The 26,708-nt window shown below is 34.9% G+C and overlaps 1 protein-coding gene across 1 annotated transcript in view; it reads left to right on the top strand.

The window, feature by feature from the left end:
* ROBO2 (roundabout guidance receptor 2) overlaps window positions 1–26,708 on the top strand; it is a gene marked incomplete at both ends in the record, with an annotated part of 484,272 nt that overhangs the window by 394,966 nt on the left and 62,598 nt on the right. Inside the window, 8 exons of the mRNA XM_080919232.1 lie at window positions 774–898; window positions 4,344–4,515; window positions 8,241–8,446; window positions 12,578–12,659; window positions 13,052–13,214; window positions 15,213–15,379; window positions 18,437–18,558; window positions 24,388–24,619. Coding sequence (XP_080775358.1) covers window positions 774–898; window positions 4,344–4,515; window positions 8,241–8,446; window positions 12,578–12,659; window positions 13,052–13,214; window positions 15,213–15,379; window positions 18,437–18,558; window positions 24,388–24,619 — 1,269 coding nt within the window. The remainder of the gene's footprint in view (window positions 1–773; window positions 899–4,343; window positions 4,516–8,240; window positions 8,447–12,577; window positions 12,660–13,051; window positions 13,215–15,212; window positions 15,380–18,436; window positions 18,559–24,387; window positions 24,620–26,708) is intronic.

The following is a 26,708-nucleotide window of genomic DNA, read 5'->3' on the forward strand; positions in this document are numbered from 1 at the left end:
TCTTGTCTCCAGTCTCATCCTCTCTATATATACAGGATAACGGAAGTTATCTTCTCTGAACACATCACATTCGTCATCATTCTTGGCTCTATCACCTTTGTATCATCATCATTATGTTTTATTGTTATGGTTTTCACAAGGCCATGAACCCCTTGTGCTTTACATTTCCAACTTCATAATGCCCAGTAGAACATATTAATTACCTGATTATTGCTTACTGAAGTAAAGTTATTCAAAATGAATAAACTTTTTTTAATTCATGTGTTTATATTATTAGGTATCTTTGCATGTGGTACTCATCTCTTATACTTTATAGTGACTTCAGGATCTGCTATAATATCCTGAGAACACTACAAAAAACTTTGTGTTTGATAATACATTGACTTTTGAGGAAGGACATATTTGTGTAGGAGTCTGACTTTTTTTTTCATTGTAACCTATACAAAGTAAAGATCCAAACGGGCGATGACATTTTGTCTTGTGAATTTTAGAATTATGAAGAATCAGTTTCCCTAAGCAAATGGGTAAGCCACAGGATGCTACTGCACAACATTTAAAGTATGTCTGCTAATACCTCATTTCTTTCAGCATCTTTGAGAGTTTGTTCTCTCTTTTCTCTGTGTTGTGAGAAATCCACTAAAGTAAGTAAGGACATGTAGCCTTGCTCTGGCTCCAAAGCCGAGCCAGACACCCAGGGCTAGATTTTTCTCTTTGATATCCTTTTCAGTGTTGTCAAAGGTTGATGTTTACTGTCTTTTCCTTTCAAATTCTAGCTCCTCCACAGTTTGTGGTTAGGCCAAGAGATCAGATCGTTGCTCAGGGCCGGACAGTGACATTCCCCTGTGAAACTAAAGGAAATCCACAGCCAGCTGTGTTTTGGCAGAAAGAAGGCAGCCAGGTGAGTGGGGCCGTGACTGTTTTTCTGACATGTCTGAACTTCTCCTCCCTCAGTGATCCCCAGAACCTTCTAGCAATGCCCTCTGTATGTCATTTCACAGAAAAAAATGATTATAAAATAACTGGATGTCAAGTGTTCCAACACAGCACTCTTTTTTTAATCAGTATATTTTTAAATTCTGTACTTTACATAAAATAAAAATAAAACAGTTTGAACCTCAACTGACAGAGACATTGAAAATTTCTGACTGCAAAGGTCATGCTGCTTTCTTGCATTTAGTGGCAAGGTATGAGCAAATGAAGTATCACACATAAAATGCCTAGAACACGTCTTAACATGAAAGTGATGAAATATAATTTTAATACTCCAGAATTAATTGTCATAGAATCCAACCCTCAGTCTGGGCAGTATAAAAAAATCACAAACTGAAGCACACTTTTATTTAATAATGGAGGAATTTCTTTCTTCCTTTTTCTCCCCCTCTGGATTTCTTCATAATAAAATTAGACAGGAAACAACACATTTTACACGGAAAACAACTATCTTGTTTCTGCTGTAATCCTTCTGGGCAAAATCATCTTTCAAAGTCTTTCGGGAAACTCAACTGGACACATTAATTTTCTCAAGTGCTTAGCTTCTAGGTTGAGACAATACAAATTTTCAGCTTGAAGCAGATGAGACATTAAGGAACCTAGACTAAGAACATGCCTCCACACTGCTCTTGAATAAGCTGTCTGTTCATTCTGAAGGCTCTATAAATAACTCAACAAGGCATTCATTTCTCAAAGTCGCACTCAGTGTTCTTTCTCAAATGGCAGCTTGCCACTCCAACTTCTGCAAGAATTTCTTTTGAGGTGTGGGTATGAGGGAAGATATTTAAATGTCAGCAGTTGATATTGACATATTTTCTGAAAATTTTGCAAGAGATACATTTCTCCTCAGGAGTTTGACTCCTCACTGAGGAAGTTTATTGCAAGTAGAATTATAACACATGGTATAAATAAGCATGTCTTTTTACTAATTAACAATAGCTATAGGTTAAGATAAATTTATATATATATATACAAATAACATCTCTGATATATCTCTAAAAGTATCCAACTTAAAATAGATGCTGATGTTCTAGCCCTATGAACACGGAATATTTGACTTAATAATCAATGATGTTGAATAGTAATTATTAGGAAATTTTAAGCATCACCCCATATTGTCTGATAAAGTGAAATAAAATTCTAAAGATACTAATAATGATACATAATATTTGTTGTTATGTGTATTGATTTGATTAAAGTATTAGATATAATGTTATTTCTTTTACCATTATCTCCCTTGGGAGAGGGGAGAGAATCAGAGATTAAGAATAGAAGGAAAATTTTGAACAGACTGTACCTTTTCATCAAATATATTTAGATATTATAAAAATGCTCAGTCTTTCTGCTTTCAGTATTTAACTTTTACAGTAACTTTTCTCTGTCCATCATTAGGAAGAGCCCAAACCTTGAACTTAATGATCCACGTTTCTCAATACATGCTGATAATGCCAATTAGTACTAATATGATGTTCAAACACTTCTAGAGCTCCTCAGAGTTTCTGGGCTTGACTGGTAATCTATTTCTTTTGCTTGTGCCATGCAACCTGGGAATATAGATGATGGATTAAAGTCAATCACACGCCGCCTTCCATGTCAACGAATCATTTAGAAAGTGGAATGATATTACATTGTAGGGGAAGAGATCCCAAGGAGAATTAGACCATCTGATGGATTAGTGCAATGTAAATTAGTATTCTAATGGCTAATTGTAGAAAAGTGTGCACTTTGAGTTATTGTATCAGTTTCAATTGCCTTTAAATTTTAGGCCCTTCTCTTTCCAATGTTTTATAACTGTAATATGTTTGGATTCCACAGGAGATTCAGTTTATTCTCAAATTATCTTTCAAGTATATGAAAATGCCTAGCCTTACAGTCATGTTACTTTGGGAAGAAGGCAAAAGCATGTTGAAATTATCTTCCTGTCATGCTCGCAAACATTGCTCCTTTTAGACAGCATTTAATAGCATGGTAATGTTTATGTAAAATGGGCTTATAGTGTCTCACTTGAATCTAATAAAGTGGACATCCATCATGTTGCAATAAAGAGAAGAGCTTCTAATTAAAGTAGGGCATCATTTGCCGGATTAAAGTCATTTAGCGTAATTGAAAAGTGTTAATACCCTATTTTATCCTCGTCCACTGGCATTACTTCAAGGGTAAAAATATTTTAAGGTGAAAATGTGTCTTGTGACTTTAATTGAATGTTATTGCCACCCGATTTCAACATATTGAAATTGTTTAATTACAAACCTGGAAAATTAATTACTATATTGCCAAACAGATCCCAGAGGGTTCTAATGCATTTTGGTAAGTAAATAAAACATTAAAATTGTTATGTCCTTATTTATAATGCAGCTAAAAACATACCTCAGTATGATTTATTGTATCCACATGTTTTTCTTAATTGAACAACAGTAAAACAGTATAGGTCATCCAGATTAATGATCCTGTTCTGATAGAGGAACTTTAAGGGTTTGTGATTGGGCTGTGTTAGTTGTATGACAGGCTTTCATGAAGTGTGTAGGAAACTATTTTTAAAAGAAACTAATATTTCGAAGGTTGTAGAGTTACCTGCATACTGTCAAAGTCATGCTACAGACTTCATTTATTTTAAAGAGCTAACTGAACTTTGCTTAGATTGTAGCATTTTTTATAGCTCTTTTGAAAGCTGGTGTGGCTGACTAAGGAAAAATTGGTAGTAGAAATTCCTTTGGTCAGTCTACACCAGTTGGAATGTGTCCTAACATATCCAAATTCATCAAGAGCAATGATATTTGACATTGTTTGTTAGTGTATGAGGCTTGTTACTGTATAAGGTTCCTCTGTACTAAGAAGTGCAGTCAACACCTTTAAATGCCTGGGAACTTGGTCCTATGTAGTATTTTGCCTATTTATTTTAAAAGATGTAGAAACTAAATTTCAACGCTGAAATATATGACTAGCAAACATTAAGAAGTGGATAGTTGATATAAAGTTATGTGAATGATTCTGATTCAGTCAAAATCTTGCCAATCCTTGTGTTGACCGGATGCTGAGGGTTATAAAACTGCAAGAATCATGTTCAAATTCGAATTTAAATCAGAAGGTCCTAATTTGAAGAACTATAGATGGTGGTTCCTCCAGCTACAACAAGCTTACTTAGTAGCTCACAGTAAACTGTGACGTGGAAAATATTTCACCATCAAACCCACTGTGGTACATACAGACCTTTCAGTACCACGTATTTTTAAATCTATGCATTTTCTTTTTCCAGTTGTATTGGCATAACGGTTATAGTTGTTGTTAAAAAAACTTTCCTTGCAGAGGGAAAAACACTGAGGAGACTGTCTTCTGTTGTTAATGTTTTCCCACAGAACCTACTTTTCCCGAATCAGCCTCAGCAGCCCAATAGCCGGTGTTCAGTGTCCCCCAAGGGGGACCTCACCATCACCAACATTCAGCGTTCAGATGCCGGTTACTACATCTGCCAGGCCCTGACAGTGGCCGGAAGCATCTTAGCCAAAGCACAGCTGGAAGTTACTGATGGTGAGATGTCATCACTCGAGTTTTCTCACAAAAAAAAAAAGATTACTTACATCATTATTATTTTACTTTTTACTATCTATTTTTATTGTTTATTATTATTTTATTTTAATTTTGGGTTTTGGGAGAATATTTGATTTGTTGAAAAATTTGCCTCAATGCCTATGTATACATTTTCTTTAGAAAATAAATTTCATTTACACATGTAGAACCACAATGGTCAATAGTTTCAAGTTCTCTCTGATTTTTATGCCACTCACTCCCCTGAGAAAAAGGGGATCAAAGATGGTTGTTATCATTAAATTTAGAGGGGTGCATTATTTTAAACAAATGACATCACTAATTATGTTTACAAATATAGTCTGTGCATTTTCACTGAATATTCCTCTGGCATGACTGATTCTAATGGATATTAATACTTCTATCTGACTGAAGGGGTAGAAAATATCATCTTTAAATATCATCAGCAAAACAGAAATGAGATTTTAGTTAGCTAATCACATTATGACATTCTTCCAACTTTAATTATGCATTCACTAAGTTAAATTAATTAAATGCATTCAAAAGGAGTGATGATACTAAAATTATTATTTTCTACTTCCACATATGTACCTTGAATTTTAATTTCTGCTGAAGGTTGAAAAGGGCCTGATAACATTTTTTTTCACAAAAAAAGTTTATTTAATTCACTTGACAATTTTGGTGGCAGGAGTTAGATAGCATATGAGCTATGAACAGAACTGTTTCCCCCATCTTTAAAGTCTTAAATTAAAAACTCTTCATTTTATTTCATTTCTTGAGTTTTTCCTCTTCTTTTTGACTGATTCTTTTCCTCTCCAGACTGAGCCTCTGAGATATAAGGCCTTTGATCTGCATAGTCTTAGATTATCTTTTTAAAGAGGTGAAACTCACTTTGCTTTCCTATATATCCGGATTCACGTGTAGATAAAAAGACAATATAAAATGAATGAAAAAGCAATGTCTTTTAATATCTGTCCAGTGCAAGGCCCAGTTTAGGACAGGGATGGTTTAGGGTGGGACAGACACTGCCTATGGAGATGTTAAGAGACTGAACTGCACCTGCTGATATTGCAGAGAATGACCTGCCATGAAATTTAAGGAGAAGCCTTTTTAAGGCTTAGTCTGATCACAAAGAGCTTCCCTAGATGGCAAGAACTTTCATCCTCTGGGCTTCTATAATTCCCCCCTTTTTTGTCTTTATCAATATGATTTATTTTATTTAATGACTTATGCATTTTGAACCATTCCTATTTCCCAAGATAAAGCAAACTTGATAATGGTAGATGATCTTAATATGTGTCTATATTTAGTTTTCCAATGATTTTTTAACAGTTTCTTTATTATTATTTATTTTTCCTTGAAAAAGCAGCAGAGCTGCCCCTTATTTTATTTATTTTTTTAAAGGTTTGAGAGTATGCATTGAAATTTTACTAGTTACAATTAGCATAAAATACATGTAAAACAAAATATAACATGGAAAAGTAAAAGTTTTCTTGGTGTGTAAAGATTAAACATAATGATCTTTAAATAGCAAAAGGATTTTATAATTCTTTAACAGAATGAAAGATAATGATTAACAGCGGTAAAGTTCTCATGATTTACACCAGTTAAAATGCCTAAAAACATCTCCTTTGAAAATAAAATATTTGGACCAAATCATTCAATATATTCATATTTAATGGCTATATTAAATATACATATACATATAAAATATCACTGATGATAAAAATTCATTTATTTTGTGTTTCTCCAACTTTTTTCTCAAAATTAAAACAAAAACGTTATGACAATTCTGTGGGTAGAGTCAATTAAATTTAAAAAACATACAGAAATGAAATAAATTCTACACATTATGTTGACAATAAATGCCACACTGTGGTCTTATTTGAATGGTTTATTAAGGATTTATAACGTGTAGTTAGAGAAGACCACAGAGTTGTTCACAGGTCACTGAAAATTCTAAATGTTCATTTAACCTTTGACTCCAATGTCATGGAAACGTGTGGTCATCTTTCAGCCATAACATCCCTGAAACTGAATTTCTGCTAGCCAGGAGATTTTCAATTACTTTATTGATCATAGTCATTCAAAAGGCAATGAGCTAGTTATTTAGGTAGTAGGGGGAAAAAGGAAGGGGAAATTCTAATTAGTTGACCGTTGGTTATGTTTAATGATGTCAGAGACAGGGCAATAAAAGCATGTTATAGGAAATTATTGGAATGCTACATAGCTACATGAATTAAAACAGATATGCTACAACATTTAAAACTTGATACATTTTGGAAAGGTAATGAAGGCCAACTTTCTCCACTATTTATAGCATTACTTACAATGTTTTGTTTATTGAGTTTAACTTGAAAATACATAAAACTTTCTGTTAAGCTTTAATTTCTCTAGATTTGTTATAATTATTATAATACTATATACTCATGGTCCATTAAGTTATTTTATTTATGTCTAACTTTAAGAAAAACTACTAAAACAATAGATTGACATTTCAGACTGTAATGAGCAGATAATTGTGTTTTGTAGTAATTGGTGTAATAGAATCTGCTTGGCCAGAAGTCAGAGTATCCTCATATGAAAGGAGCTAGGTACTAATTTCTAAATCAATTGATACCAATTTTCATCATATACTGGCATGTACAATGCATTTACTATAATTTAACTAAGATACACTAGTGCTTGTGCATATGATATAGACATATATATGCATAGTTACATGCACAATTTAAATTAAAGTATACGAACTTATCAATTAAAGAATTCTGTGTTGTTTTTCCAACCATATTCATTTCCTCTTAAATGTCATTATTTTAACTTGGGCAGGTCAGTTGGACTTGGGGGTAATTTGGTGAAATCTTAAGTACACACAATATTGTACTAATTTTTTTCCTGCCAATCATTTCTGTAATGTCAGACATTAAAATATGGTTCTTAAACCATTTAAAATATTTCTAAAAACAATAAATATGCTATATGATAGTGTTCCAAAAGCAAGAAAGCACAGTGACCTAGAACACTGTAAAATTGTGCTGAATGTTTATGCTGATTATAGGTGGGAATTGAATTTGGTTACACCATGCATTCTGATTGACTAGTTCACTATGTTTAACTATATGTATTAACTCAATAAACTCCTGTAACTGTCATGACTGTAGTTTGGAGACCTAATGTCATGATATTGTATTTAAATTATTTAAGATCTAACATTTTATCATCTACAGAACACATAAGCTTATGTAATCATAGCATTCGCTATGATATTTGTAACAAAATGCAAAAATAGGCTTTAGCTTTACAAGCAATATATCCTATAGGTTTTTTTTTAAAATATGTGTGTATATGAACAAAACAATGAACAATTTATGATTGGAAGCTCTTAGAAGCTACCAATATTTTTATTTTAATCTCAATTTGTCCAAGCTTGTCAATTCAACTCAACCTTTATAAAATGTCAAAATCTATCCCCAAATTATTTTAATTATAATGAATGGATCGTAAATTAAAACAATGGTATGTTCTTAGCGCAGTGTGTGTTTCTTTAATGTATATAGTTGCAAAAGACTATTACTATTGAATGGACAAAGCAAGTTTTAATAATTGTAAGGACTTTATGTGTTTAATCTTAATTTTCAGTGTCAATATATCAAGAGGGCTGGATGTCATGGAAGTCTAAATTTGCTGAGTTTGTGTTTGCCTTTTAGTTTTGACAGATAGACCTCCACCCATAATCTTGCAAGGACCAATAAACCAAACACTTGCGGTGGATGGCACAGCATTACTAAAATGTAAAGCCACTGGTGAACCACTTCCTGTAATTAGCTGGCTAAAGGAGGGCTTTACTTTTCTGGGTAGAGATCCAAGAGCTACGATCCAAGACCAAGGAACACTGCAGATTAAGAATTTACGGGTATGTAGTATTTGCTTGTTGCTCAGTCTATCCTATCAACAGTATTTCTCTAAGGAAAACTCATATAATCAGCATTTTATAAAAGGTCATGTTATTTCTTGTTTCAATGATTGATAATTGAAATTATTGGAAAAACTAGTGTTTGTTTTTGTAAATTGGGCTCAGGAATCCGACTCAGGTATTCATGACTGCAATGTCAACACTTACTGTCTCCAATACTGGAACTAGTATCTTGAAGAGAAAGTTATGGATAAACTGCTTTGAGAATAAGAAATGCTTCTAATTTTACTCTATCTAGGAAAATTGTGCAGTTCTATGGGTAAAGTGGCTGAACCAGGAATAAAGGACGCAACTGTGTTCATAGGAGACACATTGAGTTAGCGAAGCTCTTAGATTTTTAGTTAGTTTGCCACAAATTTTATATTCACACCCATCGATAAGAATGATTCAGTGGTGTTTTAAGTGAATGTACATGAAAAAGATTGACTGTTCCTCAAAGTGCGATTGTTTGGATCTATATCAAAGGTGGCCCCAAACATCTGTGATTCTACATGTTCTATTAATTCTCTAATAATATCTAACAGCCTTATACTTAAAAATATCAGTGGTTTTATAGCAACACATAGTTTGTTTTGTACACTTCATTGTTAAAAATGGAATGGATGGTATGTCTTAGCTACAATTTCTGCTACAACTGTTACAATGCTGCAATTGTCAATTAGGGTTACAGCTTTTCCAGAACACAGAAGAAGAATTGATTCTTTCTGAGCAATGTGGCATGACAGCTGGTAGCCTAGAGGTCTCATCTTCATGTTAGCACGATGAAGGATTGCATAATAACTGAGAACCCAGGATCTGCCATTATGAGGGTTACCTGCCCACTGCCAGCATAATCTCCTCACTCAACCATGTATATGGTCCACCTGCTCTACCACAGCTAGCAGGCATAACAGTAGAGAATATTTTCAAATAATCCCAGGGCTGCTGATGGAAACCAGAATTGAGATAGCCAAGATAATACAATATCATAAAATTGATAATCATTTAGTGGAAGAACAATTTTGGTTTGGCACTTGGGCAGATATAGGAAATCAAGTTGAAGAAAAACAAACACAAACAAACAAACAAACAAACAAACCCAGCAAGTGGGATGACCTAAGTTCAGTTCCAAGAACCACATACAAGAGGGACTAATGTTTGCAAGTTTCCTATGTCTCCCTACAAGAGCCTTGACACATATGCATTTAATGAATTAATAAAAAATAATAAACAATAGGATTAATATAATAAAAATTTACTGATTCTTAGATTTTTATGTTAAAAAGGGGCAAAAGGTTAAATATTTTGCTGTACATTACCTAATGAACATGATTCTTCTCTTAGAATGGAATATACTTGCAATTTCACATCTATTTATAATTTATCTGTATACTATATGTGTATTTGAAAAAAGAAGAATAATAATAAACTTTAGAAGATATATATATATATATATATATATATATATATATATAATTAACATTAATAACCATAAGTTAACTTATCGTAGGTGAAAAATATCACTACATAATGTCAAAGAAAAATAAATTAATATGGAGTCTTTTGGATATATGTTTTCAAGTTCATCATGAATTTAAAATAGAAGTTATTTAAAAAACTTATATGAGCTCTCCTTCCATAAATACTTTAACCTCTTTCTGAAATAAATACTTGGGCCATGAAGGTTAATGCTTTCCCATTGTATTGTTGCATTATAGGACTTGTGTGCATGGATAGTTGAAATCACTAGGAGTGCTAGAGAGAAGCAATTAAAGATAGGTGCGCCATGATGTCAAAAAAGCGTTGACATCTTTCACAGGTCTTTGAGTCACATCTCTAAGATGCTGTCCCCAGGAGGCTTGTTTGTAGCAAAGTATCCAAGGAGAAAAGGGGTGACAGAGTGTGATAACCTATTCATGTCCTTTTAAAGAAATTGGTCAAGGATGAAAGAAAGGATAAGGCGAGAAGGAAAGTGAAGCCCTCTTGATCAGAATGCATCCTATCTAAAGAAAGCACAGAAAAGGAACAGGATGATGGCGCTCATAACAACACAAAAGTGAAACTCAGATGCTATTTAGCTTTGATCCGTTCCAAATTGTACATATTGTTCTTTGGCTGTACAATGGCTGCTGTTACAGAGGGATTAAGACAGGCTTTACCACTTCACTGGTGTAGTGGAGAGGTTTCCTATAGGTCAGAATCTTTTGTGTCTCATGATTTCTTTTCTCAGTACACAAGGCAAGAGAACAAAATACCATGATGGATGCTAAGTTCTCCTAGTCCAGCTAATTGGTATCTGAATCTGTATCTTTTGAGGAGTTGAATATTCCAACACTCATTAAAACCTACCTACCACAGCTAATGTCAGGCCTGTATCTCTACACAATGACAGGGGGACGCAGTTAAGATGCATTACCTACATAGTCTTCTTTTTACACAGAATAACAAGTGCTACATTTTAGTTCAACTGCTATAATAAAATGCAAATTCTTTTACACATTCACAGCCCATATTCAAATGAACATCCCATTAAAATCCAACCTCAGCTCATTATATTTAGCTTGTGAGTGATGCTTCTTAAATGCAGAGATTCCTAATGACTATAATGCACTTGCAACCACATTTCAAAGGATGGCTTATTCCACAATGGCGACTCCTATCATCCTGTAAAAGAGAAGACAATTGTACAGAGATGGTATGGAAAAGACTGACATGCTCGAGCAATTTCAACCTTTAGCTAAATATATAATGGCGTTTAGAATCAAAGTGGTAGCATGGCAGTCCCTCCATGTACTAATGATTTATCTGGGAATCAATTATGAGACTGAGTCATGGATAACTTTTGAAATAGAAGGTATAATATTCCGAATTTCATGGACAGACTCATGTTCATCATAGAACTTGAATTCTACATTTATTGTCTGCCTTAATCTCCTTTCTTTGGCCTTCACTCAAATCTATTTTCCCTAACCCACCAAACTATTAGCAATAAACGTTGGTACTGCAAGGCTCTAAAACCTGGACATTATGAGGACCCTTGAGGTTTATGTTTTATTAATATATAGGAATTTGTCAAGATTTTTTTCTTTGCTTTTACTTTTGTTAAAGACAACTTTTGATTATACCTTCAACTATTCTCAAAGTCCTTGGTCATTTCTGATGAGCAACACAAATGTTTTAAATGATCCATGAATTTGAATGCTTTCAATGTGTTCAAAAAAATCCTAGATTTTGGCTCTTTTTAATTGTGTTCATTTCAAAATGGCGAAACTCCTTGTTCATTGCTTTGTTCTTCTTGTTGTTTTGCCATTGTTCACTTTTTTTTTCTTGAGATGACACCACTTTGTTATTGAGTGCTATTGACTTATAACTAAAGAATGCATTCTTGAAACTCAAAAATACAATAATTTAACTCCAGAATTGCAGGAAATACTTAAAAAATAATAATCTTAACAAAAGCAACTGTATATTGAAATGATTGTGAATACTTGGCATTACAAACTTTTTTATACATCTATATCTGAATAAAGTGGGAAAGACATTAAATCTGTTGAACCTTGAAAGAAGAATGCATTATATATATATATATATATATATATAATATATTCTTATATATATATATATATATATATATATATATATATATATATATATATATTCTTTTAAAGTAGTACATTGGGGTATCAGAGATATGGCTGTCTCGTTAATCTGTTTAGTCCTAGGAACTTGTATCTATTAAAGTGTAGTTTCTCTGAGACAGAAAATCTAGCCGTGCATTTGTGAGGCACAGCATGCATGTAGAATTCTACAAAAATTCTAAGTTAGCTCCTTTATATCTGACACTGTCAGAATTGAATCCCACAAGAAAATGAAGTTAAAGGATAAATATTACAATGGAGGCAGGAAAAATTAATAATTAAACTTTTTCAGAGAGATAACTTTTAGTTGCTAAAATGTAATTTTGAAAAACTAATAACTGTTGTAACAAAACGTTGCTTATATCACACACACTTAGGAATGACTCTAATTCCAGCTAAATACTAAATAGTTACATACTGGTTATAATTGAATTCTTTCTTTCTTGCATGATAGATTTCTGATACTGGCACATATACATGTGTGGCTACAAGTTCAAGTGGGGAGACGTCCTGGAGTGCAGTCCTGGATGTAACAGGTGAGTTCTTATGAGAGTTATATTTAATTAACAATGTAATGCTGGCTCAAGACTTTGCATGCATTGGATGGAAATCTAAGTCACATTTAGTATCAATTTTGAATTCGCGCATTAGTTGGGTCATATCATGACATCCAAGGAATTCCCTGCATTGCACCTCAAAAACTTGTTGCCTGATTTCTTCTGAAATGTGAGTGATAATGCTGATTATGCATAAAAGAGAAGACTACATTTATTACCACGTAGGAAAACCAGCTAATAGCTTACTATCATCTGATTTATGAAGATGAATTGCACACTGTCAAGTCAATTTCTTTAATGTTTTCTTCTTTCAAGCCTTATTGTCTGTTTACAAAATCAGGAGCAAAGTTTTCTCTGTCTGCTTCCTACAGAATCTGGAGCAACAATCAGTAAAAATTATGATATAAATGACCTTCCGGGGCCACCATCCAAACCCCAGGTCACTGACGTTACTAAGAACAGTGTTACCCTATCCTGGCAACCAGGTACACCTGGAGTTCTTCCAGCAAGCTCATATATCATTGAGGCTTTCAGGTATGAAGCAATTCCTATTTCACTTCTCCAATGGATTTTTTTCTCAGCTACTGGATCTTCCAATCTCATATGAGCCATCCATCCTGATGCTGTATGTTAAGGACAAGTTCATGTACATTAAGAATGTCCACTTGTTTTTGACTAGTCAGAATTAGAAATAAAACTTTCACTTGTAAGTTAATAACAAGTTTAAAAATAAAATTCATTGTCTATTGCTATGTTTATAAGGAAGTATTTTGTTACATAACTGCTCCATCTCATATATATATATATATATATATATATATATATATATGTATATATATATATATATATGTATATATGTATATATGTATATATGTATATATGTATATATATGCATTTTCTTTTGCCTATACTATATAATCTATCATCACCTATTTTGTACTCTCTCAGACACCTTCAAATGTTTCAAGTTTTTCATACATACATGCATATACATATATATATATATATATATATATATATATATATATATATGCTTTCATATATACATATGTAAAAATATATATAGGCTCCATAATTGAGGGAGAACACACAGGTTAATTTTTTCTCAGTTTGAGTAACCTTGCTTAATAATATACTTTCAACATTCATCCACTTTCTGATGAGTTCATAATCTTAATTTTTTTCATAGCTAAGTAAAACACTATATATATATATCCAAGTGGGACATGAGACTCAGACAGAATTCCCAATAACTAGACATATATACTTATTAAAGATACTAAGTTTAGGAATATTTCTTTCTAGTAATTAGCACACACATGTAAAAAAAGTTATAATATTTCTGTTTTTCTGCTTTTGAATACATTTATTGGATATTCATGCAAGAAACTAATAAGCAATTGAAGAAATCAATTCCATGTGCTTGTAGTTGTTGAATAAAAGTATATTTATTTCAATGTGTTATACAAACACTTTATCATGAGAACAAAGGAGTGAATGATAACATTGAATTTTATTGTATTCTCAATCTGAACATGATTAATAACAAATAGAAAAATGTATCCACTATAGTTTTATGTTCAGTTTGACTGTGCTTTTCTTTGATGTTGCACAATTTGAGGGACAACCTTGCTTTAGCAACATCAGGACAAATTATCACTTTCTGTGTTACATTTTCCTACTCCATATTTCAGTTAATGATAGACACATATTTTCAAATTTTATAGTATTATTTTTCATTACTCTATGTCTGATGTTTAATCACTTTTTGATGCTAAAAAGAAAGCCCTAAATGTCCCGATTTTAAAAATTATTTTTAGCAAAATTACATTTGACCTTAAATAGAGTTTTCTTAAAAAAGCATCCCTTTGTATCCCTTTGTATCCCTTGTGGAAGGGTCCACACACAGAATCTGAGATACTTCATCATTTAGAGATGAGAGATCACAATACTATGTAATGTAAGTTTTTGTTAAAGATGTAACCAAGGGGGAAAATATTCATTACATGCTTCCTCTCTTCTTTTACAGATATGTAGTTTTAGAAGGCTCTATTATAAAATTGCATGCGGATTGAGGCAAACGAAAGCTCACCTTGTTACATGAAAATGTATTGGCATAAATTACTCTGTAGCCCATTTATTCTTTCTGCAGGTTAATTCTTTGCAAGGTATATACATATGAATTTGTGAGGACCATATCTATTGTATAAACTTGATGTTGTGGTTTTTGGCTCTGTTCCTTTTACAGGTATTCATTTAGTGGGCTGCTGTGCATTTAGCAAGGGCTGTCACATCTCTTGGGCTGAGTTTAATTTTGTTGTGCATGGTACTTCGTTTAGGTGGGCTCGGCTTTGTTGTCGAATAAAATGAACTCATCCAAATGTCTCATTATTGGGCTGAACACTTCAAGTGGCGTGTGTGTGTGTGTTCATCTGTTTAATTTTCCAGCCATTGACCTTTGTCGTTGACACTCAACGCCATTGGATATTGTTTTATGAATGTTCCTTACATCAGTTTCTGTTCTAATTTCAGCCAATCGGTGAGCAATAGCTGGCAAACAGTGGCAAACCATGTCAAGACAACTCTCTATACAGTAAGAGGGCTAAGGCCCAACACAATCTATTTGTTCATGGTCAGAGCGATCAACCCCCAAGGTCTCAGTGATCCAAGCCCTATGTCTGATCCTGTACGAACCCAAGGTAAATTCAGCAGCTGTGAAAAATTACTGGCTTTAGTAGGGTGTGTCAAACTTAAGACAAAGGCATTGCATGAGCAAAGCTAATGTGTAAATGCTGACTGTACATAATTCTCTGGATTATGTCCATGGAAGAGAGTGTTTTCAGATCACCTTGCTGTGCCGTTTGCTATCAGAGCTATTAAAGCTAGGTGTAGGGAAAACAAGCCCAAGGGCACTCCTGTAGCGAATGAAAATCTCTGAATGGAAAACAAAAGAGTTTCCCCTTCACTCACTATTACACAATAGAAAGATCACAAACCATTGGGAAATAGATACCCAGAAAAGGTTGTTAGAATTCTCTTCTTGTTTATGTGTTTCATTCTCCTACCCATCAGGGAGAATGGACCTCCCACTGTGGACTATGGGGAACAGTGCCAGTACCATGGAGGTACCATGGATCTGTTAGAGACTCATTTTCTAGCTTAAATCTAAAGATGAGAGGAGCTCAAGGCCCTGAGTTTTGTTACCATGGCTTCTATATTGTATAGTGTTAATGCTGGGAAACCACCACTGTGTGTGTGTGTGTGTGTGTGTATGTGTGTGTGTGTGTATGTGTGTGTGTGTGTGAAAGAGAGAAAAAGAGCTTCGTTTTTTTTCTTTCAAAGGGATATTTATTTCTGAAAATAATAAATAAACCTTTCTTCCTAGCATAACTGATTCTTCTGACTAATGTACCACCACCAAATAGAATGCTAAAATTATTAATTTTGAAATGGAAATGTCCATCTCTTCCTTTTTTGTTACCTGCCCTTTACTATGGGGGGGGGGCACTTAGAAGGCGCTGTTGTGCAAGTTTAATACAGAATGCTATATTATCCTTCCCTTCCCTACTAGGAACAGAAGGACTAGTTCAATAGAAAATGGGGTCTTCATTGTTTGTTACAATCTGCTCCCCACAGGGTTCTTGAGAAAGGATTAATTATTTCTTATTTGTAAGAGCTTTTGAAAAAGATCTAATTTAAGTAGTATTTTTATGCTATGAAAGGCACCATGCAGCCATAAAATATTATTATAATTACAATGTCGTTCAGGGGTAGTGACTAGCATGCCATTATCACAGAGAAGGGTGCGGTAAAGGAATGAAGTCAAATAAAGTCACCACGTGATGGGGACGCGGCTGACATGATGACAGTTGAGGGAGGAGGGGATGGCTCTTCGCTTTTGTTCTCTCCGCCATAGTGTGGTTAATTTTCCATGATGATGAAGGGTATGTAGGTAAAGAACCAGTCTCCAGAGAGAGAGAAAGCACAACAAAGGCTGGGAAGACCTGAAAGTAGTTACATTTTACCTCATCCCTATGCGACCGCTTTTAATGTGTCTGGATTGAATGAGTAAATTAAATGGCTGAGTAAGAAATGGAGGAGATATATGATTTCTTTTAAGTCAAGAAATTTTAGACTATACATTAGCTATACCGTTGGGGAGAGCAGTCGTGGTTGTGTGTTCAGCTGCAGTTTGGAGTAGAGAGAGAACAAGGTTGGGAGGTGCTCCTGTGTGATGTGGTCTCGCACACCTTCATGGTCCTGAGTGACTGTGCCAGTCACTAAGATTTGACTGGGAATACAATACTTTGTAAAAAGATCAACAAAGATTAATGAATTTGTGTGTGTGTGTGTGTGTGTGTGTGTGTGTGTGCGAGCAAGAGTGAAAGACAGAGACAGAGATAGAGACAGACAGAGAAAAATTTGGCATGTTCCAACTGAGAAACTTCACATAGCTAAAGACCTATATTTTTGTAACAGATACTCACTAGGAAAACTCATGCATTATGTGTGAGTTTCAAAATTTTTTGTTTCCTTTGTTTTAATTGGGTATTTTATATATTTACATTTCAAATGTAATTCCCTTTCTCAGTCCCTCCTCCCATTCCCCCTCCTCCTGCTTCTGTGAGGATGCCCTCCCTGCCTCCCATCCACTCCCAACTCACCGCCCTGGCATTCTCCTACACTGGGGAAATAAGCCTTCACAGGACCAAGGGCTTCTCCTCCTATTGATCCTGAGAATGCTATCCTGTGCACATATGTGGCAGATTTATTTGTGATGTTGTCACACATTCAGCTATTTGACCATCTACAAAGCACTTTATTTCAAACAACACATTGACTTTTGAGGTCTGAGTTTTCCATGCCTTTAACAATCACCTTCTTGGAAAATTATTTTTTTCATTAAACCTCCTAAATACTTATAGGCAGATACCAAATTAGAACACACACACACACACACACACACACACAAACATATACATACATATACATACATATACATATACATATATATATATATATATATATATATATATATATATATATATATCAGCAAAAGTTAATAATAACATTCAGATAAAGGCACATATTGCTTTAAGTCAATTCACATTTTACTGTTGATGTTAAAGATGAAAAACGTGGAAATGAAAGAAAACTACGTTATGTAATCTCTATTTATATCCCTGTTAAAGTTAGCACAATTTGCAGCTTAGATATACACTGCTCACTTTTGTTAAAAAAAAAAAAAAATGTTGCTTTTCAAACTGAAAGAAGAGCAGAAGAAATTAATAATTAATAAAGAATTTAGAATTGGACATCTTTTTTAAATCAAATAGTTTTGGTGAAACTTTACCTAGGCATGGAAATGTGTTGGTTAAAGAGCTCCGTTGTCATATTGTAGCATTTTTAAAGGCTTTTTAATTTTCAATGCATGATAGTTCAAAGCTTACAACTTGGCAAATACTTCAATATCCCACCATCTATAGAGAAAGAATCTTTTTAGACTAGTCTAACTCAGAATCTAATAACCATCTTCTCTATGGGGATGAAGAATTACAAAGAATCTTTCTTGAATAGATAAATATAACAAATCATACCATACCATCATGGAATACATATACACACATCTACTTATTTTTATAAATATAATGTGTTTATATTTATATGCCATCTTGTTGTATATCATGACATATCCAATGCTCTGGAACTTGCTAATGCACTTTGAAATTAGGAGTGGCTTTCTGCTCTCACTACAGATATCAGCCCCCCAGCACAAGGAGTGGACCACAGACAGGTGCAGAAGGAATTAGGAGATGTCATCCTTCGTCTCCACAATCCAGTTGTCCTGACACCTACAACTGTTCAAGTCACATGGACTGTAAGTTTGCATAGATTATATTAGGCTTCGTGTATAGCAACAAAATCTATCTGGGATTTTAGGAGGCAAAAACATGCAGATAAACTTGAAACTAAAATTAAAACAATAACACTTTGCTGAGCTGCAGCTCACAGGCTAACATTACAGTGTTGCAGAGAATACCTTCAGAATGAAGAATGTTCCAACGTCAACATTAATTTAGAATGGTAACGTCACCCCGGAATAAGACCCTGTGCCCATTAGTAACCATTCCCTCCTGAACCCATCCTTGTTTCACTTTAGCCAGTAACTGTCATGCTGCCATAGAATCTTTAGTGCTGGAGCATGGCAGGGAATCAGAGCGACCACTTTTTTTCCGGGCATTCATTCATTCAGCAAACTTTATGACTTGCATTCATGTTGCAGTAAGTATCAGGATGTAATTTCTTGCAGGGAATCTACTAGTCTACACTTTCTATGTGAAATAGTCATACATGATTGCTTCATGGAGAGTCTTTTCAAACTAGTAAACCTTTGAATTATTTCATTTCCTTTGCTACAATGCATAATATTTCCACAACTATTTGTGTGAGATTTTAAATGTGGACATTTTCATTTACCTTTGGTATATTCCTAAGGATTTTTTAACCAATGTATTAACCTGACAATATATATTTTGTATAACTTGCTAAACACATTCTGAATGTTTATCTATTCTAGCTAATATAGTCATGGTGTGCTGATTTATCTTTTCCAAATACTTTCCAGTTTCTCTTCCATTCATTCAACAACCCTTAAGATTTCTTGTCTTAGTTTGTATTCATTCTCCTGATTCATTGTTATCATTTCAACTTTCATTTTTTTACTTAGTAGTTAAGCTATGTTTATCCTATGCATCTGTGATCCTTGTTTTTGAAGTAGCTAAATCTTAATACAGGTCATGGTAGAGAAACAATTCTGTCATACCTCATAACAACTCCCTCAACTAAACAGGGCGACAATATATATTTATCAATTACTTTGTGAAGCTAGGTGAGGTCTATCAGATAATAAACTATTGTTTGGGTTCTCCTCCAGTATTAATTACTTTTGAACAAATAAAATTCAAGAGCAATTTTAGTATTAAGCGTATTATAGACATTGAGGGCCATTGTATGTAGTGACAAAAATCCAGTTGAGAAATAGGATATGCTAATAAATGCTATGACATGTTACACATACCAAAAAACAATATTAGGCAAAGAGGTATTCAGGTATATTAGACTCCAAAATATCAACCAAAGATAGTCCCTCATAGCACAAGTTTGATATAGGAATATATTAAAGCAGTATATCTAAGAGCACGAGCCATTACATTCATATTTAAATACTATTTATTAATTTTGTCACATGACTTCTTTTTAAAAAAGAACACAAATAAAGGCAGGTTGTGTCCTTACCTCATTCCACTCACATTATTTTAATACTGGGTATGCTAGGGTGTGAAGCACAGAATCTTTTTGTTCTTGTTTAGTGTTTGGACCATCGGAAGTGGCTAACAATGGCCTCCTGGTGTCAATGGAAAAATGCACATGACTTGTGAACTGAAAAACCCTAACAAAATAAAAACAGAAACATTCACCTCCCAAACCTTACCAAAGACTAAAGTTAAAGCCAATTTCTATCACTGGCTACTCACTAAAAATGACTCCGAATCTAATGACGGAAGGAAAAAAATGTAAAACCTGTTCTACAGAGAAAGTAGCAAAACTTTTTGTTTTTCAAGGATGATTTTATGGTAATGATGGTGAGGTTCAGGGGAAGAAATACTTAAAGAGCCTTTGCTTAGGGCCAGGACACTTGGTTTGCAAAGAGTGCATTTTAAAAGTCAACTTCAGAACCCCACTAATACAAAGATAAGGAATTTTGCAACCGACTCACCTCAGAAAACTTTAGGTTTTTCTATCCAGGTAGAGGATTTTATTCTCTTATAGTTTTTAAGATGAAGCTGTAGAAAGTAAGCACAGCTTTTGGCAGTTCAATAACAACATTTAGTATGTCAATATTTATAATAACCAGAAGCTGGAAAGAACTCAGATGTCCTTCAGTAGATGAATGGATACAAAAATTGTGGTACATTTACACAATGGAGTACTACTCAGCTATCAGAAACAATGACTTAACGAAATTCTTAAGAAAATGGATGCATCTAGGGAATATCATCCTGAGTGAGATAACCCAGTCACAAAAGAACAGACATAATATGCAGTCACTGATAATGGGATACTAACCCCAGAAAGTTCTGGACACCTCAGAAACAACTCATAGACTGTGTGAAGATCAAGAAAAAAAGAATATATTTTAATTAAAATAGAACTGTATCACATCTTCCTTTCCTTCCTACAGCCCCTCCCAGTTTCTCTCCTATCTCCTCAAATTAATACCCTCTTTTCCTATATTATTGTTACATATGTACATATGTGTATGTATATGTACCCACAAATACATAATTACAACCTTAAAAAATGTATTTGTATACTTGTATGCAAAAATGCTTAAAAATTTGTACATTTATCTTTGTTTTTTAAAATAAAGTTTTTCAATAAAAAAAAAAGATACCCTGTAAATGCATATTTAAATGCCTTGTAAATCCTCATCTCCACACTGCAGACTAAAAGGTTTGTTCACTTCATGATTTCACTGTTTCTGCCCCCGTGACTCCTAGTATCTGAAGAAAGTAAGCATCCTAAGCTCAGAAAGTTAAACAGGGAACAGTAAAAATCAAAGCAGGCTCCAGGAATGGAGGACAGCATTTCTAGGTCTTTCTATTTAGTCCATAAGACAAAAGCACTATTAATGTGTCATAATTGCTCTTTTTTTAAACTTAGGCATTTAAATCCCAAGCATGTGTGACTAGACATTAATTAGAGTAAATACTAAAAGGACTCCCATCTTCTAATCTGCTAACTAATAAAATTTGTAACTAACGTATGACATGACTTGGAACTGCTCAGCTGTCAGGAGGAGCTCGCGTGGGTAATGTAGAGCCTTTACTCACCTCCATGTTTAAGGTCAAAATTCAGCAAATTCTCCTTTACTCTTCACCTGTAATAACATTTCCCTCCCTCCAAGCAGTGCCTCCCAACCGCAGAGAATTCAGTTAAACTCTTGTCATTAAGGAGCCCATTACTATCCACTGGTTGGTGACAGTGCTCACTGGAGTGAGGGAACAATGCTGTGTAGTAAACATTAGCTTCATAAAGTACCTAAAACACTTAATTAATGAAATCCAAACATGGATAAAACCAATTTGCCCTGATTTACAGACTCCCTTCATCTCCAAACAGCTGCTTAATGTTCTTCTTAAAAACACAGCTTGTTTCTTTCCGTATTAACAAGCTATTATTGTGAGTTATGCTTTTCTTTTGGTATATAAATTCACTTAAAGGGAACTCAGACAAGTTTATAAAATCTAAGCTTAATGTTGTTTTAACATATGTGGCAAGGGTTTTTTTTTTTTAAACTCTTGGCAGTTTTGATAAAATACAATTCTCTTTGATTCTCATGAATTTAGGTTTTGTTCTTTGGTTGCCTAAGTTTATGACCGAGCAACTTCTGTTTTCGAAACATCAGCTTCTTACAGTCACAGATTGGTACAATGAGTGATCATTTCAAGATCCTGCATGAACCTCCCTGTTAGACCTTAAATTTTATGGATGGGGCCTCATAATATTTGCCTCTAATATCAGAGAATCTTTGTGGGTTAAAAATCCATCAACTGGAAAAAGGCGTTTCTATTTTTTTGAGACTCATCTGTCAACCTGAGATTTGCTTGTAAGAGACACATACATATTCAAGAGTGTTTCTAGCAGAGACATTCTGAAGAGAAACACATTCCTTTATTCTATTCATTTTAATTGAAGTTTTGTGAGTTTTCTCTTTTCTTCGTGAAAATACTAATGCAATCTATTACGCATCATTCAGTAGCTTTCTCTCAAAAAGATTTAATACTACAACTGAACCAGTAAGGTTACAGGTTAGTTTGTAAAAGAAAAGCATTTTGGTTTATAGCATGCTGATAATTGAATTCTTTAAGCTCCGGTAAAAACTCATATTCTTTATTTTTTTTTCCACAACTGCCTTGAAATGAGGTCATTTCATTTATTTTTATCACTAAATTTTACACATGTACAGTGAGGTGGCTGACATCAAGCTTCTCAGCATATGACTACTGAGCGGTTAAACTGGGTATTGATTGGACAAGGAGCTATAGGGGCTTATGTTCAAATCATGCCTTGATAAAGCAAAGCAAACCAGTAAGGCAATTTTAAGTCCTTTCTGTTATTACTGCTAAAACCTAAAAGCCTTTTCCCTCTGTAACTGAAGCAACCATATAACCTGTAGAAAGAATAGCAGTAGAGACCGATTCTTCAAACACTGTGCAAGTCCTAGTCGAAACAAATACCAGCTTAGAGGGGTACTGGACATGCCATCCCACCCCAAACTGTGGAGTTATTTGTAATTGCTAACAGCTGGACAGCTGAAAAAGAAAGGATTATCAAAATGAGTGTACGTAGCCATTGATAAGTTGACCACTCTCCAGTTGAAGACCATGCATCCAAGAATACATGGGCAGCACAAACATGTCTTTTAGAAGGATTTTTTAAAGGTGCGTAGTATTGGGTAGGAAGCAAGGAGAATCCAGGAAGGTTTGGAGGAGCAGCTAATATCATCAAAATATATTGTATGACAGTTTCAAAGAACCTATAACATTTTGGCAATATTTCTCTTTAAAAACCAAAACAGAAGTCCTAGATAAAGCCTGTGGGGTTTTTAGAGTGAAGAGGAGGGCCAGCAAGTGCATACATGTGGCGCAGCAGTTGGTTTCCTTTTGGCAAAGTTCTCAGCACCACTCAGCATCTATCAATGAGCCAATGAGGTGGTACTGGCTGGCCAGTAGGTCCACAAACTTACGACTGGGCTGTTGTTTCATTCTAGGTTCTGCACTCTAAGTCTGGTTTTCAAGCTTTCAAGTTGAGCTGTTTCCAACTGAGCTGTCACCCAGACATTATAAAGTGAAAAGAACATTTAATGATCTCTCAAATCCAAAATCTCAGAATTGTAGTTAAAAGTGTTGCTGCTGTGTTATCTAGAGAAAGACATGGACATTGTCAAACCATGCAGGATGGGAATATTAGAGGAGAGAACTCATTAAAATGATGCGCTTTGGATCATAGTCTTTAAAACATAATAGGGTTTTGTGGTCTCATCCATGGCTTGTCCAGACACAGGGCAATAAGCATTCCTACTTCCTTCCAATTACAGCTGTGACTTCAGGGAGATTGTCTGAACTCCAGCTCAGATTCCAGACTTCCTAAGTCCCAGTATATCACAGTGGCAGTATTTCCCTGTGTTCATGTGCTGTGGTTGTACCTTGACAACTGATTGGGTTTTAGCTAATGCTCTCCTTCCACATGGAAGGCTAGCTCTGAAGACTAAGAAGCCTTCCTCCATGGACCAGTGTCTTACTCGGAATCAGGAAAAGCTTCTGACTGACAAGTAATAAACTGATGCTCCTGAATGGCAGCTCAGATATAGTATCAGAAAATTGGGAATTGCTCAATTCAGGTGAATAGGAAACACGTGGGAAAGAGAACCCTCTCTTGGACATCCTGAGCTATTTTCAGACTTGAGCATAGTTGGTCTACTCACCCCTTTCAAAAGATTTAAAAACAACAATATATGCATGCAATTGAAGGACATAATTGAAGATCTTGTTGCCACTCAGATAGCCACAGGGAGGTCAGAGGGTGTCAAAGTCCTCATCAATGTCTCCCTTATTTCTCTCAACTATTCTACGCACTTTTGCAGGTGGACCGACAACCCCAGTTTATTCAGGGCTACAGAGTGATGTACCGACAGACTTCTGGCCTACAAGCCTCAACTGTGTGGCAGAATCTAGATGCCAAAGTCCCAACTGAGAGGAGTGCTGTCCTTGTCAATCTGAAAAAGGGGGTGACTTACGAAATTAAAGTCAGGCCGTATTTTAATGAGTTCCAAGGAATGGACAGTGAATCGAAAACAGTCCGTACTACTGAGGAAGGTCAGTAACGCTCTCTAACTAAAGACACTTGTACTAAAGACAGTTTGTTCTAAGCTTCCTGCTTATATTAATGCGGAGACCATAAAAGGGTCATAGATGAGTGAATACATGAAGTGTAATTTTCTCTTAATACTCTGAGGAAAAGAATGAATTAAAGTGGTAGTAAGACATGAGTCTGTATGTGAGTGTGTATATGTGTGTGTATGTGTGTGTGCGCGTGCGTGCGTGCGTGCGTGTGTGCGTGTGCATGTATATGATTGTGTGAGTGATTGTGTATGAAAGTGTATGTGAGAGAGTGTATGTGAGTGTGTGTGTCTGTGTGAGTGTCTGTGAAAGTGTGTGTGTGTGAGTGGTGAGTGTGTGTGTGTGGGGGGGTATGCTCAAAATGTATATCTCCCAAAAAGACCAAAGTGAAAAACAAAAGAAAAAAATAATATTAATCTTTTCTTATACCTTTGTCCTAAGCCTTCTGCTTGAGGACATTTAAATGAGATCATAATATATCCTGTTTAATGAGGACCTCACTCATTTGGCTTCAGGAAACATTCTGTAAGACACTCGAGGACACAGGAAAGTCTTCCTCATGGTGACCGCTGGTTGGGGACATAGTGAAACCTGGCATCTGTCAGTCTGTTTTCTCCATAGGGACTGTCAATGTGAGCCACAGTCTCTTCTTTGGGAGCATTTTCCACACTTGCTGTAGTTATCGTCTTAGAAGAATTCCATTTCCTTCCCCAATACTTGGAACAGATTTACCACAGATATGATGTCAACTCATAGTGACATTTTAACCATTTTTTGCATCATAAATGAGAAGCCTTTAGTGTTGCCCTGAGTAAATTGGCGAGAACACAAGTGAACAGACCCACCAATGCCGCTTTCACATGGACGTGCGTTTACACCTCCTGTAAAAGTTTTCAGCCCCAAAAACATGTTGTGTTAAATGACACAGGAAATGGACTTTTGTAAACTCAATCCAAATGCCATCAAGCTTATGTCTGTATACAACAAAAATATTAACTTCATGTTATTTGCAATGAGTTCCATCAACATAGAAGGAAGAGAATACATTTGAAAACATACTACTTTTAACATATATATACACATATATGTATATATATATATCTTATATATACACTAACATTTCTAATCGTTCTTATGTTCCATTGAACTTCACCTACACTGCAAACTTGTTCCATGAGTGAATGGGGCAAATAATTTTAACTTAAGATAATTTTCAGCCTTGTTCCAAGAGCCAATTTTACTGCAGTAGACTTTTTTTGTAGAACAGACATTTTTTAGTATTTGGTCCACATTTTTGTGGCCTGGGAAATGTAACAAATGGACTCAGCTGGACTGAATATGGGAGCAATGAACAGAGATCCAAGTTCTTTCAACTCTGGAGAAAGAAGCCGGGCGCTGGAATAATTGACCTGTCAGGGAACAGGCTCAGAGTTCTCCCGCCCAGCCAGCAACGCAGAGAAGGGAAGTTTGGCTTCTGAGTGTTAGCTTTCACTGCAATCTACTGCTTAATAACTGCAAGGCTGGGAGACAAGTGGTCAGATTTATGTCACAGTGCTACTTTTTGGAATGGCACTGTCGCATTAAGGGACAGGAAGGAGCAAATTGCATTAGCAGCTGTCGCTCTTTGTCTTACATCTCAATTCAACTGTCATATCAATGAAATACGCTGTGATTAATTTACTAAATGTAGGACACCTTCTTAGCTGGCTTTTGAAATGTATTTTACGATGTTTGTAAGGCATGTGAGTTGTGAAGATATGAAGGCATTGATAGTTTCTAAAGGAAGCATTTAGTGGTCCACAATTCTTTGTTTTAACTCTCTAGATAGATTTTTAGTGGTATCTTAATGTTCTGACATTTCTCTTTCTACTACTGAGTTAAATTAAGGGGTTCGCTACCAATGGCTGAGTTCTTCACAATTATTGTTTCCTAGCTCTGGGAATTCCAGAAAGGGGCACCCTGCAATCTAAAATCAGAAACTGCTCCTCGCTTGCTGCCTCTCAGCATGGTTGTAATTAGTTATAGGAGAAACTATAAAGACAGAGAATGACTGTCGGAAATCAAA

Source organism: Micromys minutus, assembly GCF_963924665.1.
Source record: "Micromys minutus genome assembly, chromosome: 7".
NCBI lineage: Eukaryota > Metazoa > Chordata > Mammalia > Rodentia > Muridae > Micromys > Micromys minutus.